Source organism: Electrona antarctica, assembly GCF_951216825.1.
Source record: "Electrona antarctica genome assembly, chromosome: 13".
Taxonomy (NCBI): Eukaryota; Metazoa; Chordata; class Actinopteri; order Myctophiformes; family Myctophidae; genus Electrona; species Electrona antarctica.
Genome location: NC_136794.1, coordinates 30,376,446 through 30,402,414, shown reverse-complemented (window position 1 = coordinate 30,402,414; position 25,969 = coordinate 30,376,446). Strand labels below are relative to the sequence as shown.

Below are 25,969 nucleotides of genomic sequence, written 5' to 3'. Positions count from 1 at the left end.
TCTGTTTCTGTGGGATTATCATGACCATAACTGCTTTCTACAGGCCGTCTGCTGCTCCTTTCTTTTTTTAATTTGGGATTTAATTTTGATTCTGGTTTTGTTTTGGTGGAATAATACCAAAAGCCAAAATGTTGAACCAGAGTGCTGTGATGATTTTCACTGGGATCTGTGGGGCGTTGGTGGTCATGGCCATGGGCTACTACGTCTACTGGTAAGTGGGCCTCTGGTCAGTTGACAACATTGTTGTATCATGGAGGTTTGTGTTGTATTGTCAAATGTTGGGTGAGTTCAGTGGATGGTGCAATGAACAGCCATTAGCCTTTTAGAACTTGGATTATAACAACTAAGAAGTCTCCACAAAATCAGTCATGCCATATTTTAACAAATGATTGCTTGCCTTCATCAAGGGTGAGCTAGGGTTATTAGGTTGAATGGACCAAAAAACATTGACTTTATTTTTCTGCATTTCTCCATGGTTTCCTATCGTCCGTGTGTCTCCAGTAGCAGCATTATACAAGACGTTTGTGTTAGAAATTAATTGACCCGACTACTCTTTAGAAGCTGGTCTGTTTACTCATGGGCATTCTCATTTCAATCTTGACTACCTACTGTATTATGAGGCTGCTAGCATCTTTCTGGTCATTTGGGTGTGTTTTTGGAGAAGCTGTGTCCAGGTGAGGTAGAGCAGAAGCAGCTGTCCTCTTCTGTAAGCAGCTTTAACCCAGTCAGCAGGTCTAATCTTCCCTCCAGCCTGGCGTTCGATAACCGGTGGACCCATGCACCTTGGCCCTGGGTGTTCCACATGCTTTTTTTTTTTTTTTTTAAGATATTCTTTTGCGGCTTACGCCTTTTATTGGTTTTTGAAGGGACAGACAGTAGGCTGACAGGAAACGGGAGAGAGATGGGGGAAGACATGCAGTAAAGGCCGTGTCGGGCTCGGGAGTCGAACCTGCGGCACACTGCGACTGGATTACCAGTCGGGTGCCCAGACGGTTACGCCACCGCCTGGGCCGGTGTTCCACATGCTTGTTGGCTCCCTCTGGATCCGGTCCTCTGTGAAGTTTAATGGAATGTTGCATGAGGCTATTAAGAACCCCAGCATCTGTAGTCTGAGGGGAAACGTTTGCTGCCTGAAAATAATAGATCTTTGATGTTCATACCTGCTGGACAACCATGACAAGAAGATGGCAAGATGTAATATTTTCTCAGAAAATATAGGTGAACATTCACTAAAAATGGCAGATCTTCAAGCTCACAATGTGTCACAAACTTGATAAGCACGGCACGTTGTGAGCTTGTAGATCGGCTATTGGCCTCCCTGCCTCTCCAGACCACAACAACAAAGCCATCATCACATGCACACAGCTCTCCACTATATAGTAGCCCATGACCCCGGGGCAGCCCCCTCAAGCCATTCTTCACCCTGCTATCCATCTGGATGTGCATACAGCTCCATAAACTGGTTAAAGGGCCTCCTTTGACAGTTAGCTTTGTCCCCCTCAGCCATAGCAACAGTGAACAAATTGGCCTGCTGAATGCCACACACATTTGTTCACGGAAGGCTTGTTTATAATATAGCTACGGTACCTAGCTTAATGTGTACCTGTGTGTACCCCTACATATAGGTCTATTTATGTCTTAAAGGCCTTTTCACAGAATCACAACGGCGAATACATGAAGTGACATTAGTCTGGCAATAAGGAAGTGTATTTTATCCCCATAAACCCTAGCGTCTCTATAATGGGCATGGCATTATAGGCAAACGTTCTATGAAAATGGTTGAACCTTCGCTGGAAATGGCATATCTGTACAGTGCTTTGACAATTATTGCATCTGCAAAACCAAAATGTGGAAAAAACTGTGTCCTTTTCCGTTGATGCATGTGAATTGCACAGTGGAGATATGTCCACCAGATAGATTTTCTTTAGTGGTGTCAAAACTAAGATACTCGATTAAGCTTTTGCAGCGCGATTCGGACGTGCACGATTCTGCACCGATGCAGCAAGCAGACATAATCGATTATAGCCTAGCCCTGTACAATTTATACATTTTATTTAATGTTAAGACATTTATGTCAAGGAGACAGAGTGATTTCCCAGCAGTTTCTATATAAAAGTTCAGTATATCTGACTACTTGTATTGACTGAATTTGCCATGTTGTGAAGTATTAGAAAGTGTGATGCATCGAGATGCATCACCGAATCGTAATCAAATTGAATTGTGAGGGCAGTGCCAATGCGCACCTAGTTTGTTTATTTTGATCATTACCAGTATCCGTATCCATAATCACATGATAAACAACAACATATCAATAAATGAATAGGGCTGAAAGCTTATACAGTAAAATGCCTATCACGTATACGGTACCTAACCTTACGTTTTCATTATAGGGTCTCTTTTGCAAAATAGTTTGTTTCCTAAAGGGATTGTGACATTAAAAAAAAGTCTTTGTAATTTTCCTTAATTCTTAAGTTTTCTGAGCTCAATTGCACCCAAAAAACCTGAACTTTTAACATTCAGTAGATTGTCTGTGGTCTGGGGTTTTCTGGCTCAAACAAGTGCTCTGATTTTCCTGCCATTTGTGATGTCACAGCCTGCAAATCCCATATATGTCAATGTGTTTTGCCAGCAGATGTCGCTGTTTTCACTGTTTTGCCTGTTTTCATTGCAGCACAAAAGGCTTCCAAACCCCAGAGAAAACTCCAGACCAGACAATCCACTGAATGTTCAATGTTCAGGTTTCTTGGGTGTAATTGATGTCATAAAACCTAAAATAAATGAATGTCATGAAACCTTTAACTTCTTGTAGCTACATGGGGAATGTATGCACCATGGACACAGGCAGATTAGTCATGTGCTCGTATATGTCAAATGGTTCATGTCTTTCACAATTTCAGATGATTGACTTAATTGGTGTTTGATTTCACTCGCACATCACACCTGAAATGAAATGAAATGAAATGAAATGATTACTATATTTACCCAGGGTATCTGGGCTAAGCTCAAGAACTTGTTTCCAGCCAGGCCCTGCTCATAGAACATTTCATCGTAGTGGTTCAATGCCTTGTTCAAGGGCACTTCAGCGGTGGTAATTTTAACGTGTCGGACCGCTGATTCGAACTGGCGACCTTCCGGTATCAAGACCGCTCCGCAATCCGTTCGGCCACCGCTGCCACCTACTTTGAGCACTGCTCGTCCTCGATGTATTATGGCATGTTTAGAGTCTGTAGAGTTAGGCATGTTTCTGAACAAAATTATACCATATTATAAAGAGCATTAGGAAGACCAATTATATGAAAATGGGTGAAGTGATCCTTTTTAATAACCATACCAGCCCATGTATAGCTCTTATCCCTTTGTCTCTTGTTACACAGTTGTTGACTTAGGGAGACAATTTTCTTTATGAATTGGCACATGATTTGTACCACACTCAAGCTCTCCGAAGGTCAGTGGAGCATAAGCTAAATTATTTGGTAATCATCAAACTAAGCAAAAGATCAAATGTGTCTGTCCAGTCGAGCACTCTCCTTTGGACCACAAGGTCATGGGTTCGATCCCAGGCACCGCCAACTCAGCATATGACTTTTGCAACTCAGCATATGAAAAAATGCTTTTTTTCCAGTTGTGTGTTAAGTACTTGGAGCTTATGCTAGGTGTGGTGTACTCCACCTCAATAATCCCTCTCCCTTGGGTTTGGCGCATTGAAATGTGGATAGAGAGTCCGCGTTCTCGGCTGATACAGTAAGCCACTCTCTGACCCTACTTGCACTTAGATCCTGAGGTATTCTGTCCGTTCGCTGTCAAGTAAAAAAAAGTAACATCAATGAACAAATGATGCACATCTGTGCACGCAATGGTAGTGTCTGTCCTGCATCGGATGCATCGTTATGAAGTCCCTTTTTGTTCACTTCAGTTCTTAATTATTTTATGTGAATTATGGGAGCACTATACTGGCAACCTTTTCACATTTTGAAGGGGTTATGGTTTTGTTGCAGATGAGGTCATGTTGGCAACTTTTTAGGAATCCATTGGTCGGGCATTGGTCGGGCATCTTCCTTGATACTAAAGAAGCCGCCTGCTCACTCATCGCGCATTGAATGAAGCATTTAAGCTCAGTTCGGAGCTCCCGAGGTTGGCAGAGGGAGAGTAGCGCCCGCGATTACAGTTTAGGCCCAAACCAACTACTCGCAACTCCTTGCAACAAAACAGTTTTAAAAGGATCCCTGGGCTGGCTAATGAGACAAATATGCCGTAAAACATTATACTTGCCCTCTACAAAAAAAATACCTTAATACATTTTCTTTCATAAATAAAAAGCTTTCACTCAATAGGAACTGCGCCTGTCGCAAGTTGATGTTGTCATATGGTCTTACTCTAGCCCTATGGAATGTATGGACTGCATATGCTGAAAAAAACAACTTAATACTTCCAAAGGATAATATGACTCAAGAAGTTGCATGGCGAATCATTGGTGTGGTACTTTGGGCCTTAGGCAGTTGGCACCAGATGAAAGAATGGGTTACAAAATTGCGGGATACAAATGTAAACTAAATGAGGATGCCATGGTCAAATTAGTTAGATTATCGGTTATTAACAGTCTGATATTGTCTGTCGGTGATGTCCAAAACTGTTACTATTCAGGATTCAAATTCATAGCAAAAGTAGCAGATTGCGGTTCGAGCTTGTGGATCTGCTACTGTCTCGGCCATAGTCCTTTGATACTGTACTATTAGCATTCCCTCAGCCATAGTTCTTTGATACTGTAGGATAGCATTGTCTGAGCCACATGAGTGAGTGTGCCGTAACAGGACCTCTCTACGTGCTGGTTCTCCTCTGTAGGGGGTCATGGCACGGGCCATGCCTGTAACAGAATGCACGCTATGCATGCACCGTCAGGATGCTCAAGTCTTATCGTGGGACCCAGCTGCTGGTGGCACATTGCCTATCTCCTTCTCCTACACATACTGGCCTCCCTGATAGTATTTCAACACTTCACTATGTCTCCGCTCTGAAGTTTGAGAAATGGCCTCTATTCATCGGAGTAGGAGGTTGAAATGAGGTTATGCGTGTGTGAGCACGTTCTTTTGTTTCAATCGGATAATAATGATGAAGACAGACAGACGCACACAGAGGCCAGATGTTGTGTGTGTCTGTGTATTGTGCTGCAGTGGTTGTTAAAGGTATATTCAGTAATTTCACTTAATTCAGTTCCTCCAGTCCCCAGTTAACCCCTGGGGGTCAAAAAACCTTAGGTTTTGTTTTTGGCTAGGTGGCATCCAATCAGGACAGAGAGAGGCCTTCCGCCAATCATGATCGAGCGGGGTTGGGTCTTGGTGTGTGTGCTGTTGGCCTGTCGCGTGTCCCCCCCACTGTAGTGTGTGCATGTGCACATCTTGTTACCGGGGCGGACCGAGGGGTTTTCCAAATCACCCAAATCACTGAATGCTCCTTTAAGGTATGAAATTTGATTTGACGGTTAATTGTTTCTCTTGTGTGAACTGAATTTTATCAATAAATTATATTTCTGTTTGTCCTTTTAGGCTTCATAAACAAAAGTTGCACTTGGCAAATATGACAAATTATAACTTGCATATTTAATAACTATACTTTCAAAAAAGGATGAATAGTGGAGATGGCCGATCTACGACCTTGACACGTTTTTGAGCTTGTAGATCGATTTCCACATTTGTTTTGAAAATGTTTGAAAATATATGAAATTTTCAACATTGAAATGATTGACTATTATAAATCTGGATTCTGAACGGACTAGAGTTTCCCACTCTACACCAAATCCCTTCGCCAGAAATAGCCGATCTACAAGTACATTTGTCTAGATCAGCTTTTTTTGCCAAATGTCTGTCCCCTGAATATGAATACTAATGGTGGGATTAACAGTGATGAGGGAGAGAGACAGACAGACATACAGACTGAGAGACAGAGTGTGATGATTGACACTGTTTGTTAACTAGCTTGGTGTGTGGTATCTGGGACTATTGTGTGTGACGTGCACTGCTGCACACAATGTTTCTGGGTGTTCATCTGTCTTGTCCTTGTTACACATTGTTTTGCCGTCCCTCCTTCATTCGTCAATGCAAATTATTCAGTGCATGTGAAGATGGGAGCATAGTGAAGCTGCCAGCAGTGTTGACAGTTCTGCTTATTATAGGCGAGTCGGCGACTTTGGGCTAGTTACTTGTAACTTGTAAAAAAGTATTGGTGGTTGCGTTTTTTTGTGCTAGTTTCTAAAGTGTAGTTGCTTATGTGGGCTTGCTTCCTAAATGTTTAAACCAGTGGTTCTCAAACATTTTCATGTTCAAGGACCCCCAAATTAATGTAATTGTCTGCGTATCCCATCTGAAAACATTTTGTGCCACAGGGACCCCCGGACCAGATTTGTGGTGTCAAAATGGTTCAAAAATATTTCAGATATTATATATCTTTTTTATAATCTACACGACTCACGATTCGCTGTGAGGTTGTAGATTGTAAAATAGCAAATGCATATACAATAACGGTGCTCATGCGTTCTCTTGGGGATTGTTGTTGCTTATTTCTTGCTGGTTGCTTATTTCTTGTAGAATCTGGCAACACTGGCTGTCTGTTACAGTTGCAGACGCAGTTACACTGTATGGTTGCTGACAGTCCACAGAACGGCAGACGGAGAGATGAGAGGAGATGTACACGACACTAGACAGAGAGATGAGTGGAGATGCACACGACACTAGACAGAGAGATGAGTGGAGATGCACACGACACTAGACAGGGAGATGAGATGAGAGGAGATGTGCACGACACTAGACCGAGAGATGAGTGGAGATGCACACGACACTAGACAGAGAGATGAGTGGAGATGCACACGACACTAGACAGAGATGAGAGGAGATGCACAGACACCACACTAGACCGAGAGATGAGTGGACGTGCGCAGGACACTAGACAGAGAGAGGAGAGGAGATGCACACGACAGTGACGACACTAGACAGAGAGATGAGAGGAGATGCACAGACACGACACTAGACTGAGAGATGAGAGGAGATGCACAGACAGGACACTAGACTGAGAGATGAGAGGAGATGCACACGACAGTGACGACACTAGACAGAGAGATGAGAGGAGATGCACACGACACTAGACAGAGAGATGAGAGGAGATGCACAGACAGGACACTAGACAGAGAGATGAGTGGAGATGCACACAACACTAAAGAGAGGAGAGGAGATGCACACGACAGTGACGACACTAGACAGAGAGATGAGTGCAGATGCACAGACATGACACTAGACAGAGAGATGAGAGGAGATGCACAGACAAGACGCTAGACAGAGATGAGAGGAGATGCACACGACACTAGACAGAGAGATGAGAGGAGATGCACAGACAGGACACTAGACAGAGAGATGAGAGGAGATGCACAGACAGGACACTAGACAGAGATGAGTGGAGATGCACAGACAGGACACTAGACAGAGATATGAGAGGAGATGCACAGACAGGACACTAGACAGAGATATGAGAGGAGATGCACAGACAGGACACTAGACAGAGAGATGAGAGGAGATGCACAGACAGGACACTAGACATAGAAGCGTTAATATTCTAAACAAGATGCATGCATCTCGTGAAGTCAGAAATGAGGACAGAACATTGCCGTTATGATCAGTAAGTAAAGTAAATAAGGACATTTGTTGGCCCGTAAACAAGGAAGTGAATGTGGCTGCATGCGCACATTGCGCAGCAAAACGACTACGGGGTCGCTGACCAAGGCGTTGCCTAGCAACAGCCTCTGTCAAAAAATGGATTTCAGCGATCCCGTTTTTATATATTGATATAAATTACCTTAAGACGTGTCCAAACGTTCCAGGCACCCTGAGGGTTTTATTTAATAGGATGTGTGGACACGTCTAGCGTCATACTGTAAGTGTTAAAATGTTTTTCAAAGTAGTAAAGAATGGCAAAGAATTTTAGGGGTACAGTGGCGCGCAAGATAGGGCCCTAATATAAGGATAACACAAATGAAGCCTGTGGCCCTATCTCTTAAAGGACCACTTCACCAGTTTTCAACATATCTTCATATAATAGGTCCTCACTAATAATCATGATAAAATGGCACGATTCTTTTCTACTCAGTCTGTGTCTCATAGGAGGGCTGTGGGCAGTTTAGAAACCGTCCTCCAGTGACATCATCAGGCAGATTTTTTACAAAAATGTTTAGATTTTCATTATCGTGAGAACGATGGCTTCCATTTTCGCATTGCAACTTTTCAGGACTAGAAAGCCTGCAGTTTCTATTGGCTTGTATTCCCCACCGATGATATCACTGGAGGACGGTTTCGGAACTGCCCACAGCCCTCCTATGATAGCCTGGCTAATAAGCCAGACTAATATCACACAACACTGTCGCGGTATATTAGTCTGGGCTGGCTCCACTTGGATTTCATTTCCCGGGGGGCGGGTTCAAACATTTTCTCTTTGACGCAATTGGTCAGAGCTACTGTCAGTCAAAAGTCTCAAGCATTGAACGTCACTGTACCAAAGCCCGCCCATATTGCATACCGTGTCCCGATTGGTCCGACCTGTTCTCGGTTGTAGGAAAGAGGCGTGCTACTGAGCCTCGCCAGACCGTAATCCGCTGGTAGGCAATTTTTTTTTGCCAACGGCAAGGACATATTATATGAAGATAAGTTGAAAAGTGGTGAAGTGGTCCTTTAAACAAGAACTTACCGTAAAGAAAAAAGTACATTGAACATTTTATGTGATTGAGACGTTTTCTTTTTCAAACTTTTTTTTTTTTTTTTTTTTTGAGCTTGCGGATCTTCTGCTTTTGATGCTTTTTAGTATGATCAAGTAGTAGGGTAAGTAAGTACGAAACACACAAAGTTAGAATAATTATTTATAATGGGCTATGGACAGATGAGAGGTTTCTGCCCGACAGCAACAATATGGGTCTGGCTCTACTGCAGGGTTTGGTCTCAGCCAGGGTGCAGATCGTATGGTGAACTAGCAGCATGATTCACTGTGAAGGAGCATCACTGGTAATTGCCTAAATAAATTAAATGTCACAATAATAAAGTCTGCCATACAAAGTAGATTCATTGCAGCAGTGTCCGTCTGTGGACTTCTCTGTTTAACTTTCCTATCAAGGGTTAAGTTCTCGACTCAACCGCTTTGAAAAGGGTACAATAAAATGGCAATAAAAGCAAGTCTATTCTGATGATAAGGTATTCACATCAACCGTTACTGATGCCTGCAGGATAACGAGTCCATCCACAGCCTCCTAGGGCCGGGCTCTGTCTCTATTCCCTGTGTTTCGCCCGGGTGGACGGGGATTTGAGGTTAGGTTTAGGAATAGTTTTTGTGTAGTTAAGATTAGAGTTTTGAAACACTTGTCGGATCCTCAGAATGTGATGATAACAGGTTCATTGAAGGTGTGGTGTGAAATAATTAGGAGATATAAACTGAAGGACAAAATTGGAATTCTGAAATGGTTTGCATATGATCCAGACTTCAGACCTAGTACACATGACATGAGGTTCAGAGTTTGTATTGGGAATGGCCTCTCTGCATATTGTACTCTTTTAAAACAGGGTAATGTGATGAGCTTCCAGGACCTGAAAGACAAATTTAATTTACAGAATCAGGACCTTTTTAGGTACCTACAAATCAGAGACTTTATAAATAGAAAGCTATTAAGAAGAGAAGATGCAACAGGAGTAGAGATCATTAAGATTTTCCAAAATGCGTATGCAGACTCTACTTATCAAAAGATAGTTTCAAATTTATATGAAGTGCTTCAAAACATGAAAGGAGATAATACTTTGAATATTAAAGCAAGATGGGAAACAGAGGGCAACCTTACTATATCAGCAGAAGAATGGGAAAGAATATGTAAACATCAGTGGAAAATGAGTAGTTCCCCCACATGGAGAGAATTCAGCTGAAAAAATGTGAGTCGTTTCTTTTGCACTCCAGCCCAGAAAAGACATTACACGTATCAGTCGGACTGTTGGAGACTCTGTGGGGAAACATTGGCGAATCATTTTCATGTGTTCTGGAGTTGCCCTTCTGTGGTTCCATTTTGGAGTAGTGTCCACAGTGTCCTGGAAGCAGTTTTTGGTGTCGACATTACTTTTGATTTTAAAACCATGTATCTTGCAGATCTGGAAGGACTTCAATTTGCAAAGCAGGATCAGTATCTACTGAGGGTACTGCTGGTGGCATCCAAAAAAGCCTTAACAAAAAAGTGGCTTACAAATGTTATACCAACTATGAATGAATGGATTGATTTAATATAGTATATTTATTATGGAGAGAATTACATTCAGCTTCAGAGGTCAAGTTGAAGTCTTCACAGATAACTGGTTTAGATGGATTGCTCATGTTTCTACCATAAGACCTGATTTTGTATAGTTTCTGTTAAACCTGTTTAACCTGTATATGCACCTGTTTGAGGTACTTATGTATTATGAATGATCATCAATAGAGAAGAGAGGCAGACATCTCCCCTTGTGTGTATTGTACGTATATTGTCTTGTTTTGTTTTCGGTTGTATGTATTGTCAGTCGTTTCGTTTTATGTTTGATTCAAATTCAATAAAACGTAAAAAAAAAAAAAAGATTAGAGTTTTGGTGTTGGGCATCATTTATGTGAGGTTAGGTTTAGAACACCCACTTTGTATTGACAAAGTGCTATGATTATTTTGTTCTGTGGTACACAAACGGTACATATGTGGACATGTGCTGTCTGTCATTGCAGCCAGACAGAGAGAGAGAGAGAGACAGACACACAGAAACACACAGCTTTACATGGCAGATGTCAGTTCTTTCTTTAACAGGACAAAATGACTCCTGCCAGTGAGTTTGGTAGAGTAGACGAAAGGCATATTCATAGTCCAGTGTTCGTTGAAGAGGTGACCACTGAAATGGTGGTTAGTAAAAAACAAAAAAAAAGAGATGTTGTGTGAGCTGTGACCACCATGGTGTGACGTCATGTTGTACCGTCAACGAAAACTGGACTATGAATAGGCCTGAAGGCAGTCAATCATGTGTATTACCTAATCCCTCAAGTCTAAACACACACACCCTCTGTGGTCCAAGGAAGGAGTGCGTCTGGACTTTAGTCTCAATCGCATACGTGCACCACATGCTCTCTTCCGTGGCTTAACTTAAACCAATCTGTGGCCAAATTTCCATTGTGATGACAGTGAAGACGTATACTGTCTTGAGTGTCTTCATGTGAGAAGGTAATAATTGTATAGTAAATAATGCTCTATATCTTCTGTGTATTTCTCTGTGAACATGCCATTGGGTGGAATACACCCTATGGGCACCATGTAATGACACGTTTTACTTTGATGTTGACCTGTCTTGTTCTCCCTCTCTCAGGTCCGTAATATTGTCTGAAGGGCCGTGCAAGCGAGGCTTGTAAAAGGATCCCACCGTGGTAAGAAAACATGTTATTTACTCACAGTCCTCCTGACCTAAACCTCAAGCCATGGCTTGGGACCCCCACATGCTTTTTTTTGGGGGGTTTGAACTTGGTCCCCAGTTCAAATGTGGTTATTTTGCGGGGGTTGCTTCCTGAAAAGGTTGAGAACCAATGCCTCTGGGCAATAACAGAGAATGTGCTCTTGTTTAACCTGAACGGCCTGTTATAGCGCCACCATGAAGCAGATTTTCACATTTTAACTGCAGTGATCTGTGTGAAACGTTGCATGTACACTCCCTAAAGACGAAGGAAAAACCTTTGACCTGCATTTTATAGCGCCGCCAGGACCAGGCCGACTTTTGAAAAACTCCAGATTCTGTCCAAAAATCCCGCACATCTCTATAGTCATGTGCTCAAGACGGATATTTCATATTCCATCCTAATTGGCTAACATTGGCTTCCAAAGTTTGCAGGATTGGCCCGTTTTGAACAAAAATCATGAACGCAATTTACGTGAAATATTTCACGAACTTTCCCCAACTTTCCTGCTAGACTGAAGAATAAATCCCACCCTTTTCAGTTTTCACATTGGCTGATGTGGGGGATTTTTGCAAAACACATTTTTGGAACAAAATGCCTCAAATCATCCAATTGCCATCATGAAATGGCACCCTTTTCACATTGGCCTATTATAGCGCCACAATAACCTGACCTGACCTAGTTTTTCTAGTTAATTTATTTTTCTGTATCTCTTTTTTACCAGCTGCTATGCAATAGCAAGCTGAATCTATATAATCGATGTGCAATCTAGTCCAGCTGTTTTTTCTCATTGGCTGACGTATGTGCGCACCGCAAATATGTCCGGGCGGAAACTAACGACTCAGAACACAATAGTTCCGCCTTAGAGAATTTTGGTTCCTACCTAAACTACTGCGCTGAAACTGACACAGAGGCAGTTATAGTGGACCCCCGCAGATAAAAAAACAAGAATTGATTAAATCAATTAATTACCAGCTGCATTATTAAGTATTTTATTTAGTAACCATTCTCCATCTGCCTTCCTTTTATTCTCCGATGCCTTGACAGGCACTCCCTCTCTCATCCTTCATTCCTTCTCTGTTGCCTCACCCCCACAGCTCACTCTCTCTTTGTCTCCACCACTCTCGCTCTCACTGTCTAGGGCTGAAACTATCCATTCTTTTCTTAGTGATTCTTTTGTTAACACAGCATCCTAATTATTTTAACCATATTATCCATATTTTATACGTTGGCTATTCAAAAACAGCAGATCTACAATCTCACATCATGTCATGCCATGCTGCGAGCTTGTACATCTTCTATTAATTAATTAATGATTGTTTTAATCGAAAGTATTGTAAAATGTTGAATTTCTCAGGTTGGTCGTAGTGTGCGTGGAGTCCAGGCTCCTCAGCCATGGCGCTGTTAGCCTACCTGAAGAGCCTGTTCCTCCTGCAGCTGTTGTTGGGCTTTGTGTTCGTGGTGAGCGGCCTCATCATCAACTTCATCCAGCTGTGCACCTGCGTCCTCTGGCCCATCAACAGGCAGCTCTACCGCAGGATCAACTGCCGGCTCTCCTACTCTCTCTGGAGCCGTAAGTAGTAGTAATTATAATGCATACAATGTATGTAGTGCCTTTTCCAGGTTCCAGAACAGCAGAGAACAGCTGATATACAAGCTCCCATCGCGTTGCGGATGTGACTGTTGTGAGCTTTAGAGGTCTGCTAGTCTTGGCCGTTCTCTGTGCTCGCAACACCTCGCGGGACGGAGCATAAATTAGGCTTGATAGGCTGCAGCTGCGCGTTCATAAACAGGCTCTGCTGAAAAAAAACGGCATCTAAAAAAAACGGCATCTAAAAGTGTGATGGTGCATTTTTACATGCGAGTGCAGTTAGAACTTTTCCAGTGCATCTTATGAGACTCGGAGGCAGGGTTCATGTGGTGCCGTCCTGCGCGCGCATGCTGGTGCTTATCAGTGTGACGTTGTCTGTTAAGGTGTCTACTGTATACTGTCGGTGTCCCATACCTACTATGGCTGGTAGCAAAGATCTAGCTCTTTGTGGCTTGCAGTCAATATGAATGTGAGCTTTTCCTCCATTAGTGGAGTCCAAGGATAACATTGACCACGACAAATGCTGTACTCAACTGAGTCCTATTTTATACTTGGACTATTTGAAAATAGCCAATGTACAAGCTCGCAACACGTCATGAGCTTGTATATCGTCTATTTTCAAAAGATTTTGCATTCAGCATGATGATTGCTTTTAATTTAGATATTTTTTGTTTTACTCAAGTATCCTTTTGAATACAGGACTTTTCCTTGTAACGGACTATGTCTACGTTGTGGTATTGCTATTTTTACTTAAGTACATGTAGAGGAATTATTCTACCACTATTCCGTCACGGAATTGTGAACACTTTTTTTTTAATGTGAATTCACCTCGCACCAGTAGAATGGCTAAATGCTAGATAGACTTTGCATAGTCAGACTATTTTCCATGTGGGCGCTTTATCCGATCCCCCGTTGGTTAGATTTTGCTGAGCAGAACACTGTTATTGGCGAATAATACAGTGCTCAGCCTCTGAGAGAGGACTAACCATTTAATCATGTCCTCCCCCAAATAAAAGGACACTAAATCTTTTTAAAGGAGACAAATCGATTTCTATCTGTCGTCTGATCAAATCCTGTGTCGTAAAGTTAGAAATGAGTTTTGATCGTGCGCCTGTATCTGCTGATATTTAATAGTTTTTTTTTTTTAGCACTGCGAAGAAAGACAGATTATTTTGAATCATTTCCCCATTACACTGCTGAAGGCAATACATTATATTATTCTCAATATCTCTATATAATATAAATATTCATATCATTCATTAAAATGTAGTTTGATAATGTACTGGGCTATTGCCCAGCCCCACTTTGAATAGGCATTGCTTGGCAGGTTGAGTACCAGCGTGTCCTTAATGTTTAAATTTACTGTATACCCTGTCCTACTACGGAAGAACATGCTAAAAATAGCAGACCTACAACCTCAAGCATTTCGAGCTTGTAGTTATGCTATTTTCTCTAATGTCTGTTCTATTTTCACTACTTCTTGTCCTTTTGAAATGTGGAGATGCTGCCCAACAGCAACTGTAATAATAACTGCCGTCTGAAGTACATGTTTGAGTCCATACTAAATCGTGTGTGTGTGTGTCATTAAAGTCATTAAATACCAGCCACACTTGCATACCATCACAGAGCTATATTTATATGTGCAATCTACTTATGTTTATCTTTGGCAGCCTTGGACATGGACGTACACGGCTTGCAAAATTCTGTCTAATTTGTTCTATCATTGGTAGCCAAATATGGGCAAAGACGTTGTTACTTGTACATGAGTAACATGTGAGGGGTGTTTGTATTATTGTCCATAATTAGCTGACTGTAGATTTTGACAGCACGTTGTAAAAGTTTGTGTCCTTGTATTGTATCATTTATGTCAGTTCCAGGGGCTCCCCAGCAATATTTGTTAATACAGCATCACAATCATTTTAATAATTTTATTTTGATTGAATACTTTATTCGGAGTTGCAAATACTACAGTGGTACGATATTACAATGATTCTTAAAAAGATATCACAAAAAGCACTATCGGGCTTGTTTCCATTGTGGTCCTGTGTTTAACCATGTTTTATATGTTGGCTATTCAAAAATGACAGATTTACAAGCTCACAGCGCGTCATTTCGTGCCATGCTGCGAGCTTGTACATCTGCTATTTTGGAACAAAAATTCAGATGGGGGTCTGTGGCCAAATGCATTATTGTGGGGGTCCTTAGCACCAAAAATGTTTGAGATTCACTGTCTTATGTGGACAGAAATACTTAAAACGTGTGTTTGTGTGTGTGTGCCCACGCAGAGCTGGTGATGCTGCTGGAGTGGTGGTCAGACACAGACTGCACGCTCTATACCGACCAAGCCACGGTGGACAAATTTGGCAAGGAGCATGTCATCGTCATCCTCAATCACAACTTTGAGATCGACTTCCTCTGCGGCTGGACCATGTGTGAGAGATATGGGATCCTGGGGGTCAGTATCAGTAGTAGCAGCACCCACACAAAATATAAATGCATGAGCATGATTCATCAATGTTTGCATAAGATCCAAAAAGACATGCCTAATTCTAACTCCCTTTTCTGTTGAATTTCTTGACCTCCCAACTTGTCAGTATGGATGGTCATCATAGGTCTCCAGGTCATTCAGTTCACTGTTTCTCAACTAGTGGAAAAGAAATGCTTAAACGTGTTTGCATCTGCATTCATCCCTTCCCACTGGCAGTCTACTGTGCACTCTAAACAACAAAGTTGCATTCTGTGACAATTTGTGGTGGTACTAGTATAGAATACATTGCCTAGGAGACAAATAAATGCAGTTCAGTGGCTTCCATCATCAAATTCAACAATAAGAGCTACAGTACTACCCCAGCACATTTAGATTGCTGTGTGCACACAAATCCATTTATCGTGATCAGCAGGAATTGAATTAAGGCTTTTGCTTTGCTCTTATTTGACCTGTCTGGGATTGATTCCAAGGTCATGAATTACAGCATCTGATTTCATGTGCCCCTCCCCCAGAGTTCAAAGGTGTTGGCCAAACATGAGCTACTGAAGGTGCCTCTGATTGGCTGGACCTGGTATTTCCTAGAGATCGTCTTCTGCAGGAGGAAGTGGGAGGAAGACAGAGAGACTGTCTTCAAAGGCCTGAACCAGCTCAAAGACTACCCCGAGTTTATGTGGGTAGGTATCTGTAGACCACCCCCACCAGCCATTTCGTTTTTTTATCGCTGGTGATGATATGATGTTTTATCTCTCTGCTTGTGGTCAGACTGAAATGCATGATTCTACAAACCCGAAAAATGGCACATGCACAAGCTCGTTTGTGACGCGCCGCCTATTTATTAATACAAAATGCAAAAATCTAAAATGACTCTGATGCTTTCCCGGTTTTAAATTTCCTTTTGGGAAATGTAGACGATATCACGAACAGCTGGCATTCCTATTTTGGCCAGATTTTCAAAATGTATCAATGTTTGTGTGTTTTATTGTAGTAGTGCAAATAGACCTACAAGCTCAAACAGTGTAAATAGCAGACATACCTGTACAAGCACATTTTGCGCAAGCAGTGTCACATTGCAACATATATAAGTAATGTATATAGGCCAAAGTGTTTAAAAAATGCTGAGGGTTTTGTCAACCTGCTGTGATTACACAATTGTCTTTCTTAATCTTGTCTGAAGGCTTGTCTGTACAAAGGGTATTCGTGGTGGTGGTGGTGGTGGTGTGAGAATAGGCATAATGACTGTACAATACTTGAGTAATTGTACTTAGTTACTTTCCACCACTGCTGACTTGGGAGTGAGTGTGTCCTGTCTCCACAGTAATGAGGCCAGAACCAGTGTTGCCATGTCTGCTTATTATAAGTGACTTCTTTGGGCTTGTTTCTTGTAAAGTCATTTAAATTAAATATTTGTTAGTTGCGGTTTGCATTATTATTTTCATTTCCGATGCATTCATAATTAGGATTAAAGTGCTCATGTGTTAGTCGCTTCTTTTGGGCTCGTTTTCATAGACCTGAACTAGTTGCGTTGGTCTCTCGCAAAATCTGGCAACACTGGTCAGAACTGTGCCAAAGTTCACCAGCAAAATCTGGCAACACTGGTCAGAACTGTGCCAAAGTTCACCAGCTGTATTTTAAAACATCCCTGCATGTGGTGGACGACAGTTTGTTGTTTCGATGAGGCCTCAGGAGGAACTGGCCTTTGGAAGTGTTGCACACTGGCTTTGTAATATTTTAAAGACTTCTGGAATGCATAATGCATGGATTAAAGTTATCAGTCAAAGAGGAGGAAGAAACACCTGCACACTTGTTTCTGGAGCTCCACAAGAGACTTACTTTATTTATTGGCGGCAATGCAACGATTCGACCCTTTAGGTCTTCATCAGGCAAAGTCACAGAAGAAGACCTAAAGGGTCGAAACGTTGTATTTTTGCCATTAAATAAAGTAAGTCTCTTGTGGAGCTCCAGAAACAAGTGTGCAGGTGTTTCTTCCTCCTCTGATGTTTGCCTTGATGCCTTTGAAAAACAAAGAAGGGTCCCGCACACTGTCAGAAAACTTGCCAAAAATGTTGCTCTTTATTTAAACGTTTCGGTCTATTCTATTCTATCAGGACAGACATTGTCTGTCCTGATTTTCAGTATGCTTTATTGCCCTACGCACCTGTCGATAGCCTTGAGGTGTGCATCAGCCTTTTGCTAAAAATGCCTTGACATCCAGCACCTTGCAGGCAAGAGATGTGCACACAATCTTTGTGTGCATAAAAGTTATCAGTCGCCACGACTGATTTCAGTCATTTGAATTAAGAGGCCAATATGTCTTCTGTGAAAGCATGAGATGCAAAATCGTTATTTTGAGATTAAAGTGCGTTTGCAGTCATCAAACATGGCAGTAGAATACATGTTCAGAAGCATCTTCCATAAACATGAATGGTCTCACAATTATAAAAAACAGCAAGCAAAGGTTAAAGCCTGTGGTTTCTTCCTGATGGTTGGCTTTATGTAGAACAGCAGCAAAATAGGTTTAGAACAATAATACCTAAACATGATAATGACATTTTCAGTCAAAATATTTTATTTAGCTTTATTCCATGACTCCATGATAATATCTCTTATTGAAATTAGGGGTTTATTTTCCCAGCATCTTGGCTTGGCTTTTCTTTTTTTTTTCAATTTACGTTTTATTGAATTTTAATCAAACATACATGAAAACGAAACGACTGACAATTGACAATACATACAACCGAAAACAAAACAAGACAATATACGTACAATACACACAAGGGGAGATGTCTGCCTCTCTTCTCTATTGATGATCATTCATAATACGTAAGTACCTCAAACAGGTGCATATACAGGTTAAACAGGTTTAACTGAAACTATACAAAATCAGGTCTTATGGTAGAAACATGAGTAATCCATCTAAACCAGTTATCTGTGAAGACTTCATTGGCTTGGCTTTTCGATGCACCACTTGTTCCACATGTAGGGCAGTGTGACTCCGGCTCTTTTTCTTTTCTGCTGTTTCATCAAGAAGACCAACGTTTCCTAACCCGCTTGTCGAGCCTGCAAGATTAGGCAAATCGGTTAGTTGATCTAATTAACCCTGTACATCGCACATCAGAACACGGCTAATGACAAGACGTGGTGTGTTCACATAAACAATGTAATGTAGATTTAGGAGTCGTGGCAGGGATGGGCCCACGCCCACATCTAACAAAGACTTAATTTTAGCCTAGTGTTACAGTGAATGTGCACTTGATCTGTAATTCAACTTAGAAAAACTGGGATAGCGCATGGGATGAAGAGAAAGCAGGTCACCTAATTATGAGGATTCCTTCAGAATCAACCTGTGTGTGTGTGACTGTGTTTGTGGTTGGTTTTGTACTTGTATGTTGATGGTACTTGTATGTAGGTTTTGTACTTGTATCTCGTAGAATTTGAGAAATGGACATTGTGAGGGAATTTTCCCAGGTCCTTGCAAGAAGAATAGCACTTTATAGTTCAAATGTTTTATTTATTTTTGTTTTTAGGCTTACAACTATAAAGATTCAGTTTAGGATTAGGCATTTGGAGGTTATGTTTGGGGTTATTGTTATCCCAAATGTATTCTTCCTGTAGCTGCACACTGGTGTCAGGCACCACACATAGCAGCTCGCCATGCCTCGTAGCACAAAGGTTGGGAATGGGATTAAAAATGGCACTCAAAAGTGGTAACGGTAAAGATTGCCGTTATAAAATTGCCACCCTAAGATTTATTTTTAAACATGTATTTTTTATGAGCTCACGTAATTCAAACGTGAATGTGTGTAAATGGCTCTTGTCTCTTCCCATAGTTCCTGCTGTACTGTGAAGGCACTCGCTTCACAGAGAAGAAGCACGAGATCAGCATGCAGGTGGCTGAGAGTAAAGGTCTGCCCAAGCTCAAGTACCACCTCCTACCCCGCACCAAAGGCTTCACCACCACACTAAAGTGTCTCAAGGGCACAGGTGACTGACCACAACACACACACACACACACACACTTCTTAGTGACAGTCTCCGACTCCCACCATCTTCACAAAACCCTAGGATTCTTTGTTCGTTCTGTTTTTTGTTTAGATTTTTAGTTTTTTATACACCACTGCTTTTGTCCCTTTTCCTCGTTCGCAGTGAAGGCCGTCTACGATGTGACGCTCAACTTCAAAGACAAGCAAACCCCCACTCTGCTGGGCATCGTCAACGGAAAGAAATACAAAGCCGACCTGAGCGTAAGGTGGGTGGCGGCGGTGCTGGCGACTGCAAGTTTATTGTTTATTTGGATCCACATTAGCTACTACCTTAGTAGCAGCTACTCTTCCTGGGGTCCACAACTAAGTACAGTAACTAAGAAGTTGTTGCCTCCCATCTCCATCTTCTTACTTTTTGTGTCTTTTAAATTGATGTCCTACTTGATTATACTACAGCGTCACGCAAAAGCATCAAAAGTAGTAGACCCACGGAATCCTGAATAGTAACAGTTTTGGACATGATGTTTTCACCTGACAGACAATTTGCCCAAGTACCGTACTACCGTATGTCCATTTTTCAACACTGCAAACATGGAAAATGTTGTATGGAAACGTGTAAAACTGTGGTTACTATTTTGTTTCGCTAGTACTTTTAGTATACTTATAGTACTAATACTTTTGAACTGAACTTGATCTGTAAGTAAAAGTCCTGATTTCAAAGAACACATGGGAGTACTTCTTCCAGTGCTCATGGGTAGCTAAGCCAACCATCCCCAGACTTATTTAGTCATCAATGGTTTATTATAATGATGATGCATTAGGCTGTCAGGACCCGTTAACCTCCTGCCGTCTTCCTGAGGTTGATTTCTGTGCTCTATCGTTGAACAGCCCTAAAAGCTGTTGGATTCTTGCCAAGTCAGGCTAGGAAAAGCATGTCCCTTGTCCTACAATTATGTAATTACTCATTCTAGCTTTTAGTCAAATTAAGTGTAACAGGAGGAGAGTACATTGTTTTGTAGAGGAGGGGGGCACATTTGCTAAAAATAGCCAATGCTATTTTTAGAGATTTGGTGTAAAGGGGGGGGGGGGGGGCAAAGGCAAAGTTCATGCCCAGTTTACCAGGGTGGTTAATAATACGCACATTAAGTCGTGTGTGCAGTGATGCATAACTTGTACAATGGAGGGTAGAGGTCAGAATCACTGGCTTGCAAATGGCCAGTATAGTAGCTGGTCTTTGGTGCAGAATGCGTATCCTATCCTGTGTGTAGGGTAGCCCCCTGGTGGTCAGGCAATGCAATAGCAGCCTCATCTTCCTGGCGCTGTGTTGTGATGGATCTTCTCTTCCTCCCATTTCAGGCGGTTCCCTGTGGAGGAGATCCCAGACGATGAGAAGGAGTGCGCCAACTGGCTCCATAAACTCTACCAGGAAAAAGTAAGAATATGGAAACCTGCACTCTAGATCAGTGGTTCGCCACCCCAGGTGTGCCTTTTTGGTGTGTGTGTGTGTGTGTTTTGTTTTTTTTGCTTGATCATGCTACTGTACATCACACATTTTGAGCTTGTAGATCTGCTACTTTTGATGCTTTGGAATTTTAATCTTGAAAATAAAAATCGTCTAATCTCTCTTTTGGGTCTCGACCTGAGAGGTTTGGGAACCACTGCCCCATGTGATCATACTAGAGCGTCACACAAAAGTAGAGCTTGTGGATCTGCTACGACATGGTTGTTCATCTAATAACAGCTTGGTTTCCATCTGGGCCACCTGTGAGGGCAGTCATCTATGACTTTAACTCCAAATATTTGGGCACAAGTTCAGCCTGATCTGACAGCCTTTGACTGCCATTAAAGAAAAATCCAGGGAGCTATTTCCTTGGCCTGTCGGCAGAACACACAAGAAATATGGCACTGATCGGTCGAGTGGGTTCCCGAGAGACTCCAAGGACAGACTGACACACACACACACACACACACACACAATGATCCCTCCTGTCCTGCGATTAAATAAAGAGTCGTCTCATCCCACTATTCCAGGATGCACTACAAGAACACTATGAGAAGGAGGGCTGCTACCCTGGACCCACCATTATCCCACCCCGCCGGCCATGGACTTTACTCAACTTCATGTTCTGGGCCACCGTGCTGCTGTCGCCCCTCATCAACTTTGCGTGTGGTGTGGCCGTCAGCGGCTCTCCCCTCCTCATCATCGGCTTCACCCTCTTCCTCATCGTAGGTAAGGACAATCTGCCTCTTTCTCATGGTAAGTAAGGACAATCTACCAACTTTTACGCTGACTGCTGAGAGACGGAGAGCAAATGGTGCAGCTAAATTGCTTCAGGGAGTTGGCCCTGACGGCTGACGGCAGCAGGTTTCACTTCAAGTAGTCCCTGTCCTGCCGTAAAAGCCAAAGACCTCTTGAGATGTTGGTGGTGTTATTTATTCCCTAATAATCCCTTGCTTTTGCGTCTTGTGTAGCCTCCATTGCTATCCTAATAATCTGTCTGTTTTTGTGTCATTGTGTCTTCTGTAGCCTCCATTGCTATCCGCCGCCTGATCGGCGTCACAGAGGTGAATAAAACCGGCTCCAGCTACGGTGTCCCGGAGCCCAAGAAACAAAACTAGAAGCACCCAGCCCCCACCACCCACCCCCAATGCGTGGTGTTCTCTATACTGGTCCCAGTGTGGTCGCACCCCGCTGCCCCCCTACCTCTCCATTCACTCCATTTCTCCACCCACTGCAGAGTCAGCCAGCCAGCGGGACAAGGAAGGGGATCCGGGGGCCAAACCCCCATTAAACATTAGAGATGTGAGTTAGAGATATTATTAACCACAGTAGACAGAGAGAGATGACCACAAATATGAAAGAGAGAGTGTGAATGTAAACCGTCTGTGGACCTATTGCTCTGGAGTAACACAGGGACATAAGACTGTGAGAAGGGCAGGTGTGCACTGCTGCATGCCCCATGCATCATATCCCCCTCCTCCACCCCCCTCTTAAGTCCATGTAAAGTCCCCCTTGAAACGGCCCCTGACCCCGAGGTTACACGGACACTAGCCAATCAGCGATAATTAGCTCATTTCCTGTTCTGGGCCACACCACCTCCACTTCAGTGAATGCCAATTGTCATTGTCCAACCAGGGCCAAGAGATGAAGCGCTCATCCCATTGCCCTTGGAACCCAAGCCACTCAGCAGCTTAACTGGTCTCTGTTTCCTTTTATCTGGAGGGTGGGTCAATGGCTGTCTGGGTGGGGCCTGTGGTGGGTTATTGGGTTCTACTGCTGCAAGCTCAACGTGGTGTGATGCCACAGCGTGCAAGCAATTCTGATTGGACAAGAGCAGTGGTTCTCATAATGTTTTACTTTTCAAAGAGTTTGGTATGCATTGGACCGTGGACACCCCATAACTCGGATAGTTTACAAATGAAACCAGGTCCAATTCGGTTCCATGTGAGTACGCGCTCAGAGTTACACCGAGAAGGGTCCATTTTGGTTCCTAGCGATCAATAATTCTGCTGGGTGGGACCCCCTGGAATCCCCCCTCAACGACCCCAACTTGAGAACCACTGGGCTAGGGCTCAACCTCGCTAGAGCTCAATGTCCAAGTTTTGTATGAAAACCAAGCTGTGTTCAGTAGCAGAGGCAAGCTAAATGGCTTTTAGAGGGTTGAAAGTGAGGGACTGGTGTATGTTTTAAACCGAGTAAGGGCTCTGAATTAATGAATGGACTTGAATTAATGAAGGGACTGGTAGATACCAACGTTTACCAGTGCCGATCCCATACAGGTAGTTACTTACAACCCTCAAGTCATTAATACCAAATTTCAGTTTATTTACTTCTTTCACTCATCGCCGTCGGCATGCAAACAGACATGCATAACTTGTTTTTGTTTTCATCTTTAACTATCTCTGATCCCTAAATGTGAGCGTATTTTGACCGGCAGTGTCGATCGGTCCATACACTGGAAGATTTCCAACATGCTATATTCCTTCTCTACTACACCTGTCTTTACTACAGTTGAAATGCAGTACACAGTTCACGTTCACGTTTCATGTTGTCAAGTTTCTCCTGCCTCCTGTTGAATCATGCTTCCTTTACAGAAGAAATGTTACACCCACTGCTCTCATGTAATCTTGCGGCTGTTGAGAAAAAACTGAAGGAGAGGGCCAAGGATGGATCCCGGTCTATGATATGAAATATAGGGTTTAAGTGGTTAAGCTGTTTATATCAGCCTCCTCGTGGACGCACATTCTCGTGTAGTGAAGCTGCTTCCAGCGTGCAGGGCTGGCTATACACTCCATCTCAGTTCATGCTTACTTTGCTTAGTGCTGTAAAGCAGTGCATTGACACCCATGCTTAAACCTAATTTCTGCTCCGATTATGTCACACGCGGAATACTTGAAAAGGTAATATAATATATTGGTCGTTCAACAAATGATAAATTCAGGTTTTGCCTGTTACTTGCACTTACTGGCGAGGGTGGATTTCTGTTTTTAGAGTTAATTTCAATTGACTCATTTATGCACTAGCTGCTACCCGAGTGCACTTTTTTCCAAGTGGCAGCATTTCCTGAATCCAAAATGCAAAACACTATGACAAATTCATTGTGCCAGTTTAACCTGGCATCGATCCCTGTGTTGGGCATGTCATTATTGTCAAAACTCAGCTTTTTCACATTTTTTGGAAAATGGATCTACAAAGCATAGATCAGCTAATACAAAATTACCCGCAGCCAGAGACTATGGCTGTTGTTGGGGTTCCTTGACAAGTTGACATAGAAACCCCTCTCTCGTAAGCCCTGTCCCATATTATGCTCTCTCCCCTCCTCTGCCACACACAATACTAATCCTGTAGTTCAGTGGTTCTCAAAGTGGGGTCCAGGGACCCTCAGGGTTCCTTAATGGGTTTCCAAATGGACCCTTACAGGTCTGGAACTCTTGAGTGTACAGATGGAACCAAATGGACATCATCCATGTACAATTGTACACTCTCATTTTGGGGTCCTTGAAATGTAAATGTTTGTGAACCACTGAGTTTCCGTTTATGTGACGCCAATTGTCATCGTTCCTCCTATCCAATATCACCCTGTTTGGTTGCAAATTTTGTCGCTAGTACATCTTTATTCTCTAGTTTTGCCCACAACCCCTACAGTTTCATGCAAGCCTTAATAGACAGAGTGCTGCTTAGACGCACCCCTCCCTCCCGCCATGTTGTGAGGAGTCAAACGGCAAACTTAAGCGCAATACATGCTCCTTTATGACGTCCGTACTGTTCATGGGAAAGGTGAGGTGTTCTCTAACTACAAATGGACGTCATTCAGAACTTCTGATAGGCGTTGACTTTTTTTCTCATAACCCTTGCACCTCTCCCACAGTTGTCCTGACTCTCCGAACTATAGTTCTGGAAGGCTGTCTGAACTGGTCATTTTTCTTTTTTCAGACGTCGGAAGGAACATGTAATGGCATTTACCTAACCATTCCAACTGAACAAACCTGGCAACCCGTTTGATATAGGCATTACCTGACTCAACAGTTAAGGTTGAAGACCTTAACCACTTTCAACCTGGCATCCCTATTTTGAGCTTGTCATTATAGGCAAAAGGCTTCAATATATTTTAAAAAATACATTTTTATTTTGTGCAACACCGTTAGGTCTCAAGTGGTTAATGATTAAAAGGCATGAGAAATTCTTCTCATAGTTGTAGAGCTTAGAGCCTTTGCTCCTGATCAATCCATAATTCTTTACTTGGCGACACTTGGAGCTGCATTACTTCAAATGTCCGCTACAAGTTAAAAGCTTGATTATCTTAACACTACCTAGATGATTATTCTGACCTTTCTGTACTGCTGTTTGACCCCAGGATAGTGCAGCTCCCTTCAACTAGCCTAGTCATTGGTTAAAAGATGTGTATTCCTGATCAAAATTTGGACATGCAGAAATTCAACTATTTGTTAAAACATTTTACATGGTGGTTTTTCCTTTTTCTTTTCTTTTTTTTTAATGGAAGGAATATAAGTCACTGTAATCAACATTAGAAAATTTACACTGCAATTTGATCGCCTCAAGTCGGCTTTTATTTGTCTTTTTTTTCTAAGTCTATTTGTAACTGTTTTCTCCAATTGAACAACTTCAGAATATTAAAGGATTTGATCACAGACTGATTTGGTATTTCAATTTATTTGGATTGCTAGTTAGTTTCTGGCTGCTTGCACACTTGGAACAGGACCATCGGAGGAGCTTTAGCAGCCATTCTTCACCCATATCATTATTCATCTACATCTCTGCAAAGGCACAGATGAAGTCATTCCCCATTTACACCCAAACGCCGGGCCCCTTTTAATGTCAATAGATCCCACAACACACAACCTTTGGCTCTTGTGCCAGTGGCCCCGCAAGACTGTATAAACTGAAAATATTGTATATAATGTAAATGTCACATAAGTTCTTTTAGA

General features: G+C 42.4%; 1 protein-coding gene across 1 annotated transcript in view; it reads left to right on the top strand.

Annotated features, from left to right (window-relative positions):
- Positions 1–25,674, top strand: part of LOC306934709 (1-acyl-sn-glycerol-3-phosphate acyltransferase gamma-like) — a 32,061-nt gene extending 6,387 nt beyond the window's left edge. The window contains exons 2-10 of the mRNA XM_079517401.1: positions 11,382–11,439; positions 12,821–13,036; positions 15,340–15,509; positions 16,055–16,216; positions 19,370–19,523; positions 19,686–19,788; positions 20,879–20,954; positions 21,554–21,752; positions 22,050–25,674. Of these exons, the coding sequence (XP_079373527.1) occupies positions 12,859–13,036; positions 15,340–15,509; positions 16,055–16,216; positions 19,370–19,523; positions 19,686–19,788; positions 20,879–20,954; positions 21,554–21,752; positions 22,050–22,141 (1,134 nt within the window). The 5' untranslated portion in view covers positions 11,382–11,439; positions 12,821–12,858 and the 3' untranslated portion in view covers positions 22,142–25,674. The remainder of the gene's footprint in view (positions 1–11,381; positions 11,440–12,820; positions 13,037–15,339; positions 15,510–16,054; positions 16,217–19,369; positions 19,524–19,685; positions 19,789–20,878; positions 20,955–21,553; positions 21,753–22,049) is intronic.
- Positions 25,675–25,969: the final 295 nt, after the last annotated feature.